Here is a 19,464-nt window from a genome sequence, read left to right as displayed (position 1 = left end):
ATAAGTACCCCTGGTCTTTCCCTTTGACTTTACACTGAGTCTTTCTCCATGTGTTGTTGTCCCCCATTAAGATGTGATCTCCCTGAGAGTAGGTACTTAGCAACTTTTTGGATTCATAGGATCATAGATTTAGAGGTGGGAGAGACTTAAGATGTCATTAGGCACAGCTCTGTCATTGTACAAATGAGGATACTGAGTCAAGAAGACATTTGGTGACTTTCTCAGGGTCAGATCTTTTGCATTACATTCTGTGTCCTAGCCCACCGCCTTCTCTTAGCACATTGCTTCCTACCCGATACGTACTTAGTATTTCACATGGGCTATTTGTGCCGGATCATGGTAGCGCATCCGAGCATATTGGTCTGATCAGCCACAGTCGGACACATGCCATTTGTCTCAAACATAGTAATGCCATTTCAGTCTTCTTCTAGAAGGACAAGAACCAGTTATAGTCAATTGTTTTCAGTTTGTTCCATTCTCATGGGACCTTGGGAGCCTTGAGCAGGAGGCAGCCAAAGAGCAAACCCAGCCCCAGGGAAGAGTCCTCAGAGACCAGAGGTGGAAGAGGGTGCCAGAGTGAATGAATAGGTAGCTGATGCCCAGGAAGATTGAGCTCATCAAACACTTGAAGAGAAGGAGCCCAAAGATTGCCCCGCTAGGGCACAGAGCTCAGTGCTCTCAGCTCAAGGTGTGACTAGAGTGAGCTTGTGGAGAGAGCATAGATTGGACTGGCCCTTCCTTGTGAGCACCACATAGTGAGCAGTGGGCGTTGTGGGCCAGCTGTGGGCATTGTGGGCCAGCAGCCACAGAATGGACAGCATGCAGAGCCTGGTGGTGGCAACAAAAACAATATGGGAAAGCGGCAGCTCTGGGGAAGAACTGACAGTGAACTAAGAGGGTCGGCGGGAGAGAATAGAAAGGGAAGAACATCAGCTTCCCAGAAGATGAAGAATCATGGGAGCCAGGACAGAGGCCCCTGCACCCTCCTGGTCTGACATCTCTCAGTAGAGGAGAGCTGAAGTTCTCCCTAACTATGGGGCCAGGACAAGCACAGGTCTTGGGGGTTGGATTGTATGGGGCCATGGACCTGAGCTACAGACACAGCAGAGGACTCCCAGAGAAGTCACAACTGCAGGAATAACCCCAGAGACTGGACAAATGGACCTTCTTCCCTAGGGTGTGAAAGAACTCATCGGAAATGTAGTCCATCTCGAGCCTGTGGCTGACTTTTTCCCATTGCCTATTAGAGCAAGAATGCAGAGCTGTGGACTGCTGAGGGAAGGCGTCCCGTCTCTTGTGACCATCCCTGGTTTTTGTCTTCCTTGCCTTCCCGAGACCCCAGTTAACACTACCCTCTTTGATTATTGGATCATTAACATTTCACTCTTCTTAGATTGTTTCTTCCTTCACTCCTGAATTCTGGTACTCGGAGAACTGGCTTCACACCCAGAAATAATACCATCCTCCCCCTCAGCTCTCATCCCTGCTTCCTCCCTCCCACACCAGAGAGAGAGAGAGAGAGAGAGAGAGAGAGAGAAAGGAAAGAAAGAAAGGGGGGGAGGAAAGGAGAGAGACAGAGAGAGAGAGACAGACAGACAGAGAGAGGGAGAGAGAGAGATTGATTAGCATATAACTAACACTAACATCCACATCCACACATCCACCATGGAGGCATAGGCCATACCCCTTACTCCACATTATCACCAAACCCTCTTCTAGATTCTTCCATTTCTGCCTTCATCTTCCTTGCACTTCAGCCTTATGTAGGAATGGTCATATCACCCAGAGGTGACCAAGAACTCTAAAATGACTTGATCTGATCGTCCTTAAGTCTGTTTTCTGTGGTTTGTTACTCCTATTCATTTCTAAGTTATTTCTCAGGTTTCACATTCTTCCTATTCCAATCATGAGTCCATAGGAAACCAGTTCAACTCAGAAATAAAAACTTGTTGACTAATTTCTATCATCCCCCCTCTTGCCAATACTCTCATATTGCTAAATCATGGTGAAGGCGGTTGCACAGTCACGCTGACTGGGTACAGGACAAGTTTATGTCATAAAATCTCAACTGGGAAGTCTTTTACTCTTCTCTAATTTAAGGATTCTCCATTGCAGCTATTTAAAGCAGTTTCTTTTCTCCTCAAGCCTCCCACACCACCCTCTCAGCAAGACATTGCCTCATATATTACTGAGAAAATAATCTTTCTCAGAGCTCTTTCTCCCCCTTCCTTCTGACTCAAAATCCTCAGGCATCTTTCTCTTTTCTCTGTACCTTTAGTGGTCCTTCTCTTTTTCTTCTTAAAAGATATTTCATTTTTTCCACTTACATGTAAAGAACATTTTTAACATTCATTTTTTTTGCAAGGCAATGGGGTTAAGTGACTTGCCCAAGGTCACATAGCTAGGTAGTGATTAAGTGTCTGAGGTCAGATTTGAACCTGGGTCCCACTGAATCCAGGGCTAGTGCTCTATCTACTGCACCACCTAGCTGCCCCTAAAGTTCAATTTTGAGTAAAATTTTGTGTTCCAATTTTTTTCCCTCTTTCACCTTCCCCTTTCCTAAAATAGTAAGCAATTTGATCTAGGTTATATATGACACATATTTCTGTGAAATATGAAAAACATGTTTCTGTATCATCATGTTTTAAAAGAAGAAACAAGATAAAAACTACCAAAAAAAGTGAAAACCTTATCCTGCATTCGAACTCCATAGTTCTTTCTCTGAACGGAGATAGCATTTTCCATTATGAATCTTTTGGAACCATCTTGAATCACTGTATTACTGAGAAGAGCTAAGTCATTCAGAATTGATCATCATACAATGTTGTTACTGTACACAGTTCTAATTGTGTTCTCCTCATGGGAGAACAGTGTCCTCCTGGTTCTACTCCTTTGGTTTTGCATCAGTTCATATAAGTCTTTCCAGGTTTTCTGAACATGTTCTGCGTGTCATTTCTTATAGACAATAGTACTGCATTACCTTCATAGACCACAATTTATTCAGTCAGTCCCCAGTTAATGGATGTCCCCTCAGTTTCCAATTCTTTGCCACCACCAAAAGAACTTCTTTAAATAGTTTTGTGCAGACACATCCTTTTCTCCTTTTTATGATCACTTTGGGATATAGACCTAACAAGGATTTTGCTGGATCAAAAGGTATACACAGTCTTATAGCCCTTTGGGCATAGTTCAAAATTGTTTCTAGAATGGTTAGATCAATTCACAACTCCACCAACAATGCATTAGTGTCCCAATTTTCCCCCATCTTCAACAAAATTGGTCATTTTCCTTTTCTGTCATATAGCTAGTCTGATAGGCAAGTGGTGATAAAAGGTGGCCCTTCTTGCCAAGCTGAATGTTCCCAATTGGGGCCCTGAGCTCATCCCCTCCCATCTCCTGAGTGTTTACCCTTATATTTATCCTCCTGCAAGTATTACTATCTCCCTTTCTAATGACTTTTTAACCTCATCTGTACAATTATGCCATATTTCTCCCATTCTTAAGAACAAACAAACAAACCTCTCACTTGGCCTCAGAGATGATGTCCTATAACTCCGCTACCCTTTTTATTTATAGAAAGCAACCATCCATCTATATTCATTATTTCCACTTCTTTTGCTACTTGAACCCTTGTGATCTGGATCCACAATATGGATCCGTTCTATGGTTACCAGAGTTCAACATGACCAAGATCCCATGGTCTTTCTCCACCCTCTTCTCCCTGGTCTTCTTCCACAAAGCTGACACACAGACCACCCTCCTTTCCTGGATATTCTTTCTTCTCTGGGCTTTCTTGTCATTTGATTCTCCGTCTACCTCTCAGGATTCTCCTCTGCTTCTTTTTCTGGTTCATCATTCAAATAGGACCCCCTTAATTATGAGTATCCCCAAAGTCTCTGCCCTGAGTCCTTTTCTCTCTGCAATTTTTCTTGATGCTCTTAACAGCTCCCATAGTTCAGTCATAACACCACCATTAACAATAACTGTTTACAACACTTCATAGTTTGAAACCATTTTATAGCTCTTGCCTCCCTTGCAGAGTTATCATGTTTGTACCAAAGCCCTGAGAATCATGTCCAACCCAATTATCTCTTTTAAACTCATGCCACCAACTACCGATTAGACATTTAGATTAGACATTACAAAATTCCTTCTAATTATCCACAGACCCTCCCCTCCTTCCTTAGCTGTTTTCATCTGTTGTGTCCTTATACTTACACAGGTGCACAACCTCAGGCTCATTCTTAATTCTTTCCTCTCCCTCAATCCATATCCAGTTAGTTGTCCATTTTTGTCCATTCTGTCTTCATGACATCCCTCACTTTCCTTCTGCTCACATGGCCAAAACCCTTGCATGTTCATTCCATTCTCATGAAGGAGAGACTTCTTGGTTAGTGTCTCTGCCTCAGAGCTCTCCCTTCTCCACATTCTACACAGAAGCAAACTGATGCTTCTAAAATACAAAATTCTTTCTTCTTCAGGAAGTTCCAGTAGCTTCCTAATGCCACTCTAAGTTAAACTGCCACTTTCTCAGTTGTGCATTTAAGCCTGTCTTTCCAGATATACTTCAAGTGATGGTGCTTCCCATATTCCAGCCAAACTCTTTATTTGACTTGTTGTTCAGTTGTGTCTGACTCTACATGACCCTTTTAGGGTTTTTCTTGGCAAAGATACTGGAATGCTTTGCTGTTTCCTTCTCCAAGCTCATTTTACAGGTGAGGAAACTGAGGCAAACAGGGTTGAATGACTTGTTGGTTAAGTATCTGAGATTTGAACCTGAGAAGAAGAGTCTTCCTGACTCCAAAAATGGGCACCATAGCCAATGTGCCACCTAACTGCCCCTCCAGTCAAAACTGACCTCCTTGATATTTCCCCTCCCTGTCTTCTATCTCCTTGTCTTTGCATAGATTGTGTGTCCCATGTCTAAGGCACTCCCTCCTCTTCTCCACCTCATATAAGTATTGCTGGGAAAGTGCTTCAGAAATCAAATAAATGTAAATAAATGACTTAAGAAAAAAATCAAATAAATGGGAATGAAAATGATTGATAGGGGGATATCAGTGTCTGGGAATGCAAAGACAAAAAGGCAAACTAGACCTGGCCCTCAAGGAGTTTACCTTCGACTGGGCAGAATCCAATATTTCAAATAGATGAAATAGTAGGTTGAAAAGGGGAAAAACCAATAAGCAGGAAGATTAGATGAGAACTTCCACTTCAGCTTAGCCTCAGTTGCCTCGTGTGGGACATGGTGGCTGTCTCTCTGGCTAATGTGACTATTGAAATGTGCAGGATCTTCTTCTTCATCCTCCCTCATTGCTGAGGAACAACAGGCATTCTAAAGGCTAAAGTGAGGAAGGAAAACATTCATTCACAAACTGGGAAGATGGCTAGCCTGGCTCAGGTAGAGGCAAGAAATGTTATTCAGAGGAGAGAAGGATCAGCAAGAAAATTGATTTTGGGAGCAGCTAGGTGGCACAGTGGATAGAGCACCAGCTTTGAAGTCAGGAAGACCCGATTTCAAATATGGTCTCAACACTTAATAATTACCAGCTGTGTGGCCTTGGGCAAGTCACTTAACCCCACTGCCTTGCAAAAAAAAAGAAAAAGAAAATTGATTTTGCTGAAATAATAGAGTCTAGAAGGGGAGTGAGAGCTCATTTGAACTTTCCAATGACTTGATTCTTATTCCCAATTTTAGGAATGAGGAAACCAGTCTAGAGATGTTAAATGGCTTTTTTTAAAGTGTTGAGGCTAAATAAATAAATTTTTAAAAAAAAATAATAAAGTAGGATGGCTAGTGGTGCAGTGGATAGAGCACCAGCCCTGGAGTGAGGAGTACCTGAGTTCAAATCTGGCCTCAAACACTTATAATTGCCTAGTTGTGTGTCCTTGGGCAAGTCACATAACCCCATTGCCATAAATAAAAAAAAAATTTAAGCAAAAAATAGATCAAACTATAAAAAATAATAAAGTGTTATTTAAGGCAAGATTGAAACTCAGGGCTTCCTACTACTGTGGCCAGTGCTTTCTCCTCTGACCTCATGATAGCTCCAGTAAGTCTGGTAGGAGTCAAACTGAAGGGATTTCCATAGCAAAGGGGAAGCTATATTCTGAAACAGAATTCCCTTAATGTCAGCCTGGCCCCAGTGCTCTGCCTGGATCTGGAGGCTTCCCCTGCAAGGTAGCCCAGGCCAGGATGAGATTGGCAACTCTGAAGAGGTCCTTGACTCCTCCAGAGTAGAAAGCTTCAGGGCCTCATTCTAGACAAAACCAATCTCTGTGCTATCTGGGGCTCAAGGAGCCCTTTCCTTGGAGGCACCTTCTTTCCTAGGAGATGTTCCTTTTGTGATTGTTTCCATTGATTTTCCAATGGTTTCTGAGAAGTTATCCTGTGTGTTAACTTCCCTCCTGCTTCTGATTCCTGTTTCCTTTCAGGCCGACCCTCCCCAGAGTGTGGGCAACCTGCTAGATATGATGTACCAGCAGCCCACACGGTGGTCCTACACTTTCCAGATGTTTTCTTTCCTGACTCGGTTGCGGGCCCTGCTGGCCCCCTCTCCAGAAAACCTCATGAAGCTCCAAGGGTCTGTCCAGATTTTTGAGCGGTCAGTGTACAGTGACAGGTAAGACAGTCTAGCCATCAACCCTGCTAGTCTCCTTGGCCCTACCCCGGAATTCCTGAATGGCCTGCCTCTCTCTCTTTGGGGGGGGGGTGTTGCAAGGCAATGGGCTTAAGTGGCTTGCCCAAGGCCTCTCAGCTAGGTAATCATTAAGTGTCTGAGGTTAGATTTGAACTCAGGTCCTCCTGACTACAAGATTGGTGCTCTAACCACTGCGCCACCTCGCTTTCCCATTTTTTTAATAAGGCAGTAGGATTAAGTGGCTTGCCTAAGGCCCCACAGCTAGATAGTTATTAAGTGTCTGAGGCTGGATTTGAACCCTGTATTCCTGACTCTAAGGCCAGTGCTCTATCCAGTGCGCCACTCAGCTGCCCAATAGGGCCTGCCTCTCTTCTCCTGAGGGGGCCTTCACTCCTCCCACCAACTGATCAGGAATAAATCCTTGTGTTTGGAAACCAATTTGGGGTTTGCCAATGGTGTGACCATCATGGGGAAACTGAGGCTTTGATAGGTTGTGACCCATACTCACACAAAATTCATTAATTCCAATCCCTGATTCACAAAGGCAAAGATATAGAGATTAGGTGATGGATAGAGGATTCAGCTTAATGAAATCAGCTTTATAAAGACTTGGGCCATTTCTTGAAAATCATAGATTTTAAACCAGAAGAGACCTGGGAGATTATCCACTCCCTTTTAATTTTATTAGTGAAGAAACTGAGGCTAAAGTGAGTGACAGAGGCCAGAATTGAACCCTGGACCTTTGACTCTCCACCCAGTACCTACTGCTTTGTCCCCCATGAGCCTGTTTAACAAGAAGGGCCTTTTTTTGGTTTTCCCCACAAGCTCAAGTGCTTCTTGGGCAGCCAATCAGCGACACCCTGCCCTATGTTGTCTTTTCTGGGCCTTCGGCCTGTGTAATGCCAGATAATCTCAAAAATCCCTCTGAGCCGGAATTGTCTAAACAGTGTGACATTGATGCCAATTTTCTCCACCCCCCTTGCCCCCCGGCCTTACCCATCCATTTTCTTTCTTGGCATCCATGTAGCCAAGTGGACTGCTGCTGTAATCGCTACCCTAGGAGGAAGACTCTGCATTAATGTTTTTAGGTGGGATTTTTCAGTCATTAGAAGGCCAGAAGTTGCTCCAAGGATTACCAGCCTGGTCCCAGGAAAAGCCACATGAGCCCAGTCTGTTGCAGTCATGGAGAAGCATCAGAATCACAGGCCCTATTTTCAACTAGAGACCCAAGATCTTTCTGTCCCTTTTGATTTACTCCCAAGATTTTACCAGCCTCTGGTTTCATCCACGTCAGTTCTCCCTCCACAGATGCAGGTTGCAGCTCCTCTAGCCAAAGAATTAATTGCCAGAGACCAGGCCGGGCCTGGGAAGCTCCAAATTTGGCCAGGCTGGTCTGAAGACAGTAGTTGTATACAGGGTCTGCCTCCAGGCCACCAGGAACAGAATCTTTGAGCTGGGAGGAGATTTGAGGTCAGCCAAGCCAGTCTTCCTTTTATAGATGAATAGACTGAGACCCAAATCAAGGAATCACCAAGCACGGATTTAAACTTGGGGTCTGAGGTCTAGGAAGAGCTGACACTTAGAAAAGTGTGTTTGTGTGTGTGGAGGGGTGTGGGGGGTGAGGGTGTGTGTGTGGGGGGGTGTACACTTGAAAGTTAGTAGCTGTGTGATCTTGACCCAGTCATTTAACCCTGACTGGCCTGCATCCAGATTCACATCTGGCCTTGCACCCAGATGGCTCTGGACAAAAGTGACTTAGCCTAACCCCCCTCACTCAAATCCAATTCACTTGTTTCTCATGGTATTACCCCCCCCCCCCAGTGTCATGATCTTCTTCCAGAATGAAGGACAAGGGGTGGCTAGGTGGCCCAGTGGATAGAGCACCGGCCCTGGAGTCAGCAGCACCTGAGTTCAAATGTGGCCTCAGATGCTTATTAAGTACCTAGCTGTGTGGCCTTGGGCAAGTCACTTAACCCCATTCCCTTGCCAAAATAAGGGAATGAAGAACAAACATCATCACCACTAGACTTCATGATGAACCAGAGCAGGGAGCTAGAGAAGTCCTGTAAGTGTACTCTCAGATCCTTTTTCAGATGAAGAAAATCAAGACTGACAAACATGAAACTATTAGCCTATAGTCAAACATCTACATCTAGGGACAGAATTTGAATCCAGGGTCTGCCTAGAACCCTAACAGATCCAGTAGACTCTCCCCACTGTACTGCTAGACATACAGTCTCATATCTGGAAAGAATCTTTGAAGTTTGGCAGGCCTCTCCTATTCTCCCAGGGAAGCAGCAAATCTGTTTGAATGACTTTTCAGGGTCTGTCTGTTGTAAACTGAGAAGGTTGGGTCCTGTCCCTGTTGGCGTGGGCTTCAGCACACTACCAAGGAGAGTGTGTCTGGTGGCTAGACTCCCAGGCCTGCTTGCAACCCTTTAAATGTTATTAATGGAATGATTGACCTCCTGCAGGAGACCCTCTGGAAAGGGGAGCCCTTAGGCAAGGGCTTGGGTAGCTGCCCTGCAGTCATGACCTTGCCTAGTCCCCTTCCCTTCCCTTCCCTGCCTTTACAAAGGTTTACAACAAGAAATAATTCCCAGAGGGAAGATAATCCCATGATTTCCAGGTGAGGAAACTGAGGCCCACAGAGCTGAAGTGACTAGCCCAACTATCCCAAGTGTTTATTTTTAGACATCTATGCTATACCAGATGCTTGGGATCCAGTTCAGTGAGTGACCCATCCTTACACATGAAGAACCAACACATTCAAATGGGGGATAGCCAGTATGTGTATCAGGAAAGGCCTAATGAACAGAATTAGAATAATTAGGAAAAATAGTGGGGTCACTGGGGAAGGGGGGACACTAGCAACTACCTCAAGCCACAGCTCATTTCAGTTGGAATTTGAACCCAGGTTTCCTAGTGACAGACCCTTTCCACTGTGACTACAAAAAAATGATGCTAGTACTGCAACAGAATGAATTACAATGGGAGAGAATTTGGAACTCAGTGTGAGGAATGGATGTTAAAAATTGTTTTTGCATGTATCTGGGGAGAAAAATAAAATCCTAAAAAATAAAATAAAATAAAATCCTAAACAAACAAATAAAAAAAATGAATTCCAATTCCCAGCCAAGTCAGGGCTCTAGTCAAGGGATCCCCCCAATCCCATCTGAGTATCAGAAAGGGCACATGAGAGGTATAGGAGTGAATGTCCCGCAGCCCTCAACTTCCCTGGGCCTGCTGGAGAAAACCAAATCCAAACAAGGCAGGGATTGGGATCTTCCCACCTTCAAGAAGAGAAAGGGAGCCCCAACTGGGCTCAGACTCCTTTGGTGACTTCTCTGATTAGCATCAGTTCCCCTCCCCCAACCCCATAGGCTTTGGAGGAAAGAATCTTAAAACTGGAAAGGCACCAAAAATCCCCTGTTAAATTGTCATTAAATAACAAAGGGTAGAGATGAAGAAAAAATTAAATATATAATTTTTAAGTTTGTTTTTTAAAAATATAACAACTTCATGGCAAGTCTATAAAGTTGTATCTTCTTTATTAGCAAGAATCTCACTTATGCCACTGACCACCTCAATAAGTCATGCCTTAGCTCCCTGGACCTCAGTTTCCACATCTATAAAATGAGTGGGCAGTTAACAGACAGGATGAGTATATTGCAGGGCCTAGAAGTCACAAGGACTCTTCATTTTGAATTTCTTCCTGAGTTCAAATCCAGGCTGAGACACTTACTAGCTATGAGATCCCAGGCAAGTCACTTAACCTTATTTGCCTCAGTTTCCTCATCTGCAAAAAAAAAAAAAAGGAGCTGGGAGAAGGAAGTTCTTCTTTACCAAGAAAATATCAAAAGGAGTCATGAAGAAACAGAAAACACCTGAGCATCAACAAAATCAGGGTCCCTGAGGCCCCTTTTAGTCTTAGGTCCATGAACTGGTGGTAATAATTTGAGTTAAATAGGGGAAAGAATAGTGAAATTGGAGTCAGATGACACAGTTTACTTCCTTTGTGACCTTGAGCAAGTCTTTACTTCTTCCTCCCTTTGGGCTTCAGGCTCCTCCACTGTAAATTGAGATTAGATTATACAGTCTCTATGGAGGCTTTCAGATCTGTATCTCTTCTCTTTCCCCCTCCCCTGCCCCCATACTAGGGCCAGGAGTTTTTGCAGAGCTTCCAAGGATCTGCAGTCTGGAATGGCAAGTGAGGGAAAGGGCATGTGAGCCTACCCACAGGAAAGGGACTTTAAAAAGTATTTTTGCTACAGATTCGCTGGCTGGGAAGCCGGCCCATCTGTTCCCACAGAGCTATTCCTCCCAGGCCCCTGAAAGAGAGAGGTAGGAGAATTCATGGCCCTGGTACAGAGGCCAGACTCCAGGATGGTTCCAACATGTGGTTAAACAATTTGGAAAGCATAAGAGGAGAGGAGAGCTGGGGCGGATGCGGCCCATCCAGGGGATGTTCTGGCTGCTCTGATAGGAAACGGATTGGTCTGCCCTGGGCTTCTGTAAGTTATTAGAAAGGAAAATGTGGGGCCTGGCTTTGGTCAGCCACGCTTTGTACCGCTGGTGGCTCATTTCCTCTCCTGATGGCATGGGCTTGCTCCGTGTCCTCTTCTTTCTAGGCAAGACTCAGATCTCCATTGCTTGCTGCTAGAACAGAGAAGGCCCAGGAAAGCTTCCGTTTTTCTTGGCCTTCTGGATGGTGTTTGCTTTTGGAAATCTTTCTTGAACTCCAAAGAGACATTCTTTTATTCTTTTCAACTTTGTTCAGTCACCTCCTCCTCCCCCCCCCCCCATCCATCCACCCAAAGACATCTCTAATCTAGGGAAGTCATGGGGAGATGGAGAGGATTCCCTGGAGACTTCTTGAAATGACCTTGCTAGGAATCTTCACCCATGCTGGGGAAAACTTTAAATAGCCATTTTATTTTTGCAAGGCAAATGGGGTTAAGTGGCTTGCCCAAGGCCACACAGCTAGGTAATTATTGAGTGTCTGAGTTCAGATTTGAACTCAGGTCCTCCTGACTCCAGGGCCGCTGCTCTATCCACTGTGCCACCCAGCTGCCCCCAATAGCCTTTCTTTAATGATGTGATGTATATATTTTGTTCAGGAAGGACATTTTGATAGTCTCAAACATGTAGATCCTTGGCCAGTAGAGAAGCTTTGACCCAGTCACTAAAACCACCACACTTTCCACAGGGATAGTACTGTCATCTTAATCTTAACTGATAAAATAGTGAGGAGGCATTGAGTAGCACAGATAACTATGGATACTGTGATGATGCAGCTGAGGACCCCCCCCCCCCCAGCCATCTTTGGATACTGTGGTAGAAACTTTGATAGCCTCATCCCTGGGGTCCCATAGTATGGATGCTTTGATAAAGAGTGTGATTGTAGCCATAGATCCATAGGTCCTATGCTTGGGAAGGGCAGCTGGATGAATGACTAGGGGTTCTGATTGAGTTGGACTGTGGCCTTTGACCCCCTGACCCTGGGGGGAGGAATGTGGCTTCCCTCCCTTTAGATTCCCTTCCTTCATGGTTTTTCAAGGCAAAAAACCTGTGTGGGAAGAACTGCCTAAAAACCAGGAGCTCCTTACTATCCTAAAAGAGTCCTGGCCCAGGGCTCCCGGGCTTCCCTGGCTCTTCTCAGCTCCTTTGGCCTTGACCCTGTTTAAGCAGCTGGCCAACTTTAATTCTGCCTTCTGCCTTCCTCCAAGAAATAGAAACTCTTTTCCAATCTAGAATACTGGGATATTAGTCTGGAAGGGATATTTAGAAGGTCATTTGGTCTCTCCTCTTCCTGGCCACCCCAAGGCTGGGAGTCACTAAACCATTGCTTTTGGGGGTGGGGTGAGATGAGAGAAGAGCCAGTGGAGAGGTGGCTTCTGTCCTGAATCTTTAATCCTTATAACATGCTGAGAGAAGGATCTGTATGATACTTCTTTTAACTAATAGGGAAACTGAGGCAAGGGCATTCGGACTTGGAGAAATGAAACCCCATCAGATTTGGAGTTAGCCCAGTAGACAAATGCTCTGCAGTGTTGCCTTAGGAACTAGAGTCAACAAACAAGCCTCATTGTTCAGGATTTGAATTGCATCTTGTGGCTTGGGTGGTGGGGAGGACTTAAGCTAGCATGCAGGCCTGCCCAGATAACCTGATCCTTTGGGAAGCCCCAGTTTCTATTTGCCAAATGTTATTTGTTTAGCTAGGGTGGGGAAAGGGGGGTGAGTTTTAAGTGCAGCCCCTACTTCCTTCAGTTGGGTCTGGAGACTTGTGCAAAGTGTTTGCTGAGGAAGTGAGTACATTGGAACTTCACATGGGGGAATGGGGGGGTGTCAGTTCCTTGGGCTCTGTAGAAACCATGAGGGGGTGATCCTAGTTCCAAGGACAGCTGAGCCTGGCCCCTCCTCTGCTACTGAGACCCTGAATTCCATTCAAGATGTGGCAGGTGGCAGTAAGAGAGCAGTCTCCTACCCAGTAGGTTTGAGTTTCCTAGGGGAAAAAAAGAGCCCCCCCAAAACTCCTAGGCCAGGCCAGCATCACCCATCCCCTCCTCTATCCTCCCTTCTGACACCTAGCATCTGGTTTCCTGCAAACAAGTCTCAAGGATCCGGCTCTTCCATCTCTTCCACAAGTTGGGGTCTCTGACATGCACACACTTGAGCACACACACACACATGCACACGCGCACACACACACGCACACACATGTCACAGCTCCTTTTCTCACCATCTCTCCTCCCCAGTCCACCTTCAAAATCCTAAACACTGGCAGCTCCTCATTTCAGTCTTTGCATTCAGTGCTGCCCCCACTCCTTCTGGTGACCCTCTTCTTGTCTTCATCATTTGTTTCTGTCAACTGCTTCTGCCTAACTTTTGACCCTATCCAGTCTTTTGTTTTTTCATTTTTATTTATTTAAGGTAATAGGGTTAAGGGACTTGCCCAAGGTCACACAGCTAGGCAATTAAATACTCCTGATTCCAGGGCCAGTGCTCTATCCACTGCACCACCTAGCTGCCCCCATCCCATCCAGTTTTGACCTTTTGATCTGCTGTTTCAATATTATTTGCTTTACTATTTGCCCTTACCCCCTGGATAAGCTGCCATCTAGCTCAACCAGCCAATCAGTAAGCACTTATTAGGCACCTTTGGGGCACTGATAGAAAATCCCCTCTAACTGTCCAGTATAGATATTGAATATTGGACAATTCACTTCAGTCACACACACACACACACACACACACACACACACACACACACAGCTACATCAATACAATAAATACATTAATCCAATAAAATCAGTTCAAGTGCATTTGGAGAGAGTCACACCAACCAACCAGGAGCCTCAGAAAGGCCTCATAGAGAACATGCCCCATAATCTGATTTCTGAAGGAAGCTCAAGATTCTCAGAGATAGAGAGGCCAGGGGAAGGAGGGAGTATCGTTGAGATAAGAAGAAAAACTCAGGTCTGACCAGATTTCTCATCAATGAAATGACATCTCCCAACGGCAGGCATTTGCATTGGCAGCGCTCCACATGGAGTTCATGCATGAAGAATACAAAGGGCAGGACCATAAAGTTGGTGATAAGACTGGAAAGGTAGACCAGAGTCAGGTTATATAAACACCTTTAAATGTCAGACAGGAGTTATATAAGAGGATCCCTGTGTGCTAATTGAGGTGAGGACATTTGAAAGGGGAAGGGAATGACCAGGGAGTGATGTGGGTGCTTTCTAACCATAACAGATCATTCACTGATACAGACAGTCATTTTCTTCATATCACATAGATTGATTCTATCAACTGCCCATAACACTTTGGGACAGGGGAGGGAGAGTTAGATTTGAAATCATAGAGCATCAGTTCAATCCCTGGGCTATCTGCAATGGGCATGACCTTAGGCATGTCACTCTTAGCCTTAGTTTCCTTAGTGTTAAAATGAGGAAATTGGGTTTTATGGCATCTGAGATGTCTTTTCCTTCTACATAACATATTTTTTTGTTTTTTTGTTTTTAGATTTTTGCAAGGCAATGGGGTTAAGTGACTTGCCCAAGGCCACACAGCTAAGTAATTATGAAATGTCTGAGGATGGATTTGAACCCCGGTACTCCTGACTCCAGGGCCGGTGCTCTATCCACTGCGCCACCTAGTCACTCCCCCCAAATAACTGAATTTGAAAACATATTTTTCCAACTCTTATCTTTTCCAAAGCTTTCCCCCCTTTCACTGTCTTGCTCCAGCTCTAAATTGGTTACTGTCCTAAACATCTTAAGTCAATTAGTCAGAAAACCTTTATTAGACACCTCACAAACTTAGGTTCCAGGCACTGTTTTATTTGAAAAAAAAAAAAAGGTTTAAATCAAACCTAACTCAACCAAAGGGACTGTTCCAAAGGCTTACAAAAAGGGCTTCTTGTAGAAGGCGAGACCTTCTAAAGGAATCTAGGAAAGCTGAGAAATAGAAATGAGGAGGGAGAGCATTCCAGACCTGGAGGAAAGCCAGGGAAAATGAAAGGGAGAGGGTGAAGACATTGCCCTGGAGGTAAGAAGCCTGGGAATGTAAAGGACTTGGAACGCCTCCTAGAGAGACTGGAGCTGTTGTAAATATAATATGGTCAGACCTACACTTTCAGAAGATCAATTTGACAGCTGAACAGAGACAGGACCAGAGTGGGGATGCAATGAAAGCAAGGAGAGCCCCCAGTGGGCCATCACTGTGGTAAGTGAGGGTGGCCTGCTCTGGGGTGCAGGCAGCATCCTAGGAGAGAAGGCCTTTATCTGTCATCTTGAGATGTCTAGGTGGATAGGGCCCTGATCTTGGAGTCAGGAGGTTGGTAATTTGAATCCATACTCAGACACTTGCCACTAACTAGCTGGTTGACTTTGGGCAAGTCACCTAACCCTGATTCCCTGGCATCCAGGGCCATCTCCAGTTGTCCTAATATATATATGGCCACTGGACCCAGATGACTCTGGAGGGGAAAGTGAGGCTGGGGACTTAGCACAGCCCCCCTCATTCCAATCCATTCCATGTGCTTGTCATGGCATCAGCTCCCCTGAAGTCATAATCTTATTTGAGAATAAAGGACAGATATCTTCATCATGATCATCACCTCCTTGAGATAATAAGATGATCTCATGAAAATGCTGAGTTTGGTACCCCGAAGAGCTGGGTTTGAACCCCATCTCAGATGCTAAGTCACTGTCACTTAGCCTTCCTTGCCTCAGTTTCTTAATCTGTACTTAACCTCCCTGACTTCTCTTTAGGATATGATCTCCTGGCTCCCCTCCCCCAAGCTTCCCAGACATGGTTCTGTCACAGTCCTCCTCCCAGTGGGACTATTCTTTGTCTGAGTGACTGGCTCCTCCCTCTTAAATGCGGATGTCTCCTTCTCCTGCCATCTCTTATCTCTCTACTGTTTACTTTATCTATCCCATCCACCCCCTCGGCTTCAATTGTACACAAATGACTCCCCAGTCTCTATCTTCTATCTCAGACTCTCCCAGAATCCTGGTCCTGGGTTTTTTTTTTTCCTCTGCCTGCTGGCTAGGGCCATCTGGCACCCCACTAGCACACCCCACTCAGCACAGTTAGTATCAGGCTTAGGATCCATTCACCACCACTGGGACTTCTACAATGAAGCATTCCTCCCTGGCTACTGGGTATCCCTCCCTCCCAACTTTTCCCAACCCCCTCCTCTAAAGTTGCCTCCCATCTACTGAATATTTCTCAAGTTTCTATCAAATACTCTCTCTCATAAGCATGGTTTCCTGAAGGCAAGGTCTGGTTTTGGCCTTGCTTTCTGTCCCCAAATTGGCAGTACCAAATTGGCTGGTAAACAGTTAAGAGCTCAATAAATACTTATTGATGTGTTGCCACACTTTTTAGAATGATCTACTGGCACCAGCCTCACTCTCTCCTCCAGAGTCATCTGAGGTATGAATTAGGATGACTGGAGATGACCCTAGATGTGAGTCAATCGGGGTTAAATGGCTTGCCCAAGGTCACAAAGCTAGTGTCAGGTGTCTGAAGCTGGATTGGAGCTCCCATCCTTCTGACTCCAAGGTCATGCTTTATCCACTGTGACACCTGGTTGCCCAACTTTGTAGAATAGATGTTTCCTGAAGGCAGGGAGGGAGGGAAGAAAGGTAGAAGACTGGGAATGTAAGAAGAGCTTGGAATGGAAACAGTGTTTTCCATTGGATCTGAGGGAATTGGGAGCCAATGAAATTTGTTGTATATATATTTTATTTGTATACCCCATCATAAAACAAAATTCATGGAAAATAGTGAATATCTAATAATGCTTTTTCTTTTTTTTTATTTTTATTTTTAGGGGTTTTTTTTGCAAGGCAAATGGGGTTCAGTGGTTTGCCCAAGGCCACACAGCTAGGTAATCATTAAGTGTCTGAGACCGGATTTGAACCCAGGTCCTCCTGACTCCAGGGCCGGTGCTTTATCCACTGCGCCACCTAGCTGCCCCTAATAATGCTTTTTCAATGCCACATATCCATCTCCCCTCTTCCACGGACTTCTCTATTTCTGTTGAGGCCTCAGTGTCTTCAAAGTCATTAAGGTTTAAAACTGTGCTGTCTTTTCTTCTCATTCCAACACCCCCCTCAAAAAAATTCCACTCATTTGCCCCATTCTGTCTATTATACTCTGGCACAAATCTCTTGCATCTGGACCCTTGCCTCTGCTTTCTCTGCAGACATCTTTGTTTAAACCCTTATCTCTTGTTGCCTGCCCTTCTGTAACAAGCTCCTAATTGGTCTCCTGGCTCCCAGTCTGCCCCCTCTTCCTTCCACCCTTCCCACCTGAGTCCCCAGCCTAATTATGGCCCTCTCCATTGCTTCCTCAATATAGTCCACATCTCTGAGCCTGCCACTCAGTCCTCTACCGACTTTCCAACTGACTTTTCTTGACTTTTATAGACTGTTTCAAACTAACTGGCCTGTCCTCTCCCTCTTGTCCTCGTTCTATCTTCTCTGCTCTTCCCATCTTTACTGAGGCCATTCCCCTGAGCCTGGAATAAATTCCCCTTCCTACTTCCACCTCCATTCATTGAAATTCCTCCCCTGTTTCAAGGCAAAACCTAGGGGCTGCCAGCCCCAGGGATTCTTTTTCTTTATGTATTTACATTTTTATAATGTGAAAATTTGGGTCTAACATGGTTGCACTGCCCAGATTGGAGGTGAGGAAGCAGAGGGAGGAAGGACCCCTTTTGAACTTTCTTTGGCTCCTTTCTGCTGGGAAGGGACAGGGGGAGGAGGAGTGGGGAGCTTCTTTGTTTCATTGATGCTCTTAGTTCCAGAAAGTCTCCCCTGGACTTCTGACTCTGTGTGTGTGTTGTGTGTGTGTGTGTTGTGTGTGTGTGTGTGTGTGTGTGTGTCCCATTTCCCTTCTGCAGCTTCCCCCAGCACTTTGCCTGACTCTCCCCTTGGCATTTTTTTCCATTTCCCCTTCTATGTTAAGCCTTTTCTTTAAGTTCATACTTATTTGTGTGTCTTCCTCTTCCTATTACACTGAAACCTACTCAAAAATAGGACTTGGGGACATAGATGTTCTCTTTTTGGACATTTTATACATTATTTCCAGGGAAATAAGGGCACTTTCTAGCATTTATTGACCCTGACTATATTAGACAAAAAGGCAAAGCCTGTCCTCAGGGAACTTGCATTCTCTTAGGCAAGCCACACTTCATTTAGAGGTAATATGCAAATAATGCAAACTAATTTGGCTGGGAGGGAGGACAGGCAATTTGAAGGAGACCCTGGAAAGGCAGTTTGTAGGATTCTGACCCAGTCTTGAAGTCAATAAACATTTTTTGAGGTCTCTGCAGTGAGATAAAGGGTTGCATGCAAATAACAATGTACCCAGGAGCTATTGAGTACTGTATCTATGGGAGGGAAGCTGTTACCTTAAGGGGAAGGAGGAAAGACTTCCTAGAGAAAGTGGGATATTAGCTGGATCTCCAGGGGAGACTGGAGGCAGAGGAGCATCCCAGGGTGGGAATAAGAGGGAATATCCAGTTGAAGAACAGCAAAGAGCCATTGTGTCTCTGGGAGCAGGGTAGCCACTCACTAGATAGATAATAGATCTCTCTCTCTCTCTCTCTCTCTCTCTCTCTCTCCCCCCTCCCTCCCCTCCCTCCCTCTCTCCTAACTTTAAGACTATAATCCTCCTATCTGATTCTATATTTTCTAAAACCAAAACCCCTTCCTAGCCAGGCTATCAGAAAGATGGAGGGGGAGGGGCAATAGGTAAAGAGAGTGCCCCCCCCCTTTCTGGGGCAGCTAAGTGGTAGAATACTGGTCCTGGAATCAAGAAGACCTGAGTTCAAATTCAGCTCAGATAATTTCCCAGCTCTGTGACCTTGGGAAAGTCACAAACCCTATTTGCCTCAGTTTCTCATCTATTAGATAGGAGTACAGGAAGGAAATGGCAAACCACTCCAGTATCTTAGCCAAGGAAAAACTTCTTTGGCTGGTCACTTAGAGTCCTACGGAACTAAACGACAACTCTACCATTTCTCATTATTATTGCATATCTCTAGCCCTGGCCCAAAGCCTTGAATTCAATAGGTGCTGATTAATGTTTGCACAGCTGAATTAGCCTTTATTTATCCATAGCTTTAGGAACTGATTAATACCAGATCCAGGGAGCTTGGTCCAGGAGAAGACCACTGCACACAGCTTTCAGGACTTGGGGGGGGGGGGGTTCAAGTCCTAGCTCTGGCTAATAATTATTATGATGGCTTTTATTCATGGTGCTTAAAAGTTTACAAACCTTACCTCCTTGAGTCCTGGGA

The 19,464-nt window shown here is 45.0% G+C and overlaps 1 protein-coding gene across 4 annotated transcripts in view; it reads left to right on the top strand.

Annotated features, from left to right (window-relative positions):
- DGUOK (deoxyguanosine kinase) overlaps positions 1-19,464 on the top strand; it is a 47,320-nt gene that overhangs the window by 16,466 nt on the left and 11,390 nt on the right. For all 4 annotated transcript variants that reach the window (XM_074195171.1, XM_074195166.1, XM_074195168.1 and 1 more), the window contains exon 3: positions 6,436-6,623. In XM_074195171.1, coding sequence (XP_074051272.1) covers positions 6,472-6,623 — 152 coding nt within the window. In that variant the 5' untranslated portion in view covers positions 6,436-6,471. The remainder of the gene's footprint in view (positions 1-6,435; positions 6,624-19,464) is intronic.

The sequence above is a fragment of the Macrotis lagotis genome, chromosome 1, assembly GCF_037893015.1.
Source record: "Macrotis lagotis isolate mMagLag1 chromosome 1, bilby.v1.9.chrom.fasta, whole genome shotgun sequence".
Lineage (NCBI taxonomy): Eukaryota > Metazoa > Chordata > Mammalia > Peramelemorphia > Peramelidae > Macrotis > Macrotis lagotis.
This window is presented reverse-complemented; position numbering and strand designations above follow the sequence as displayed.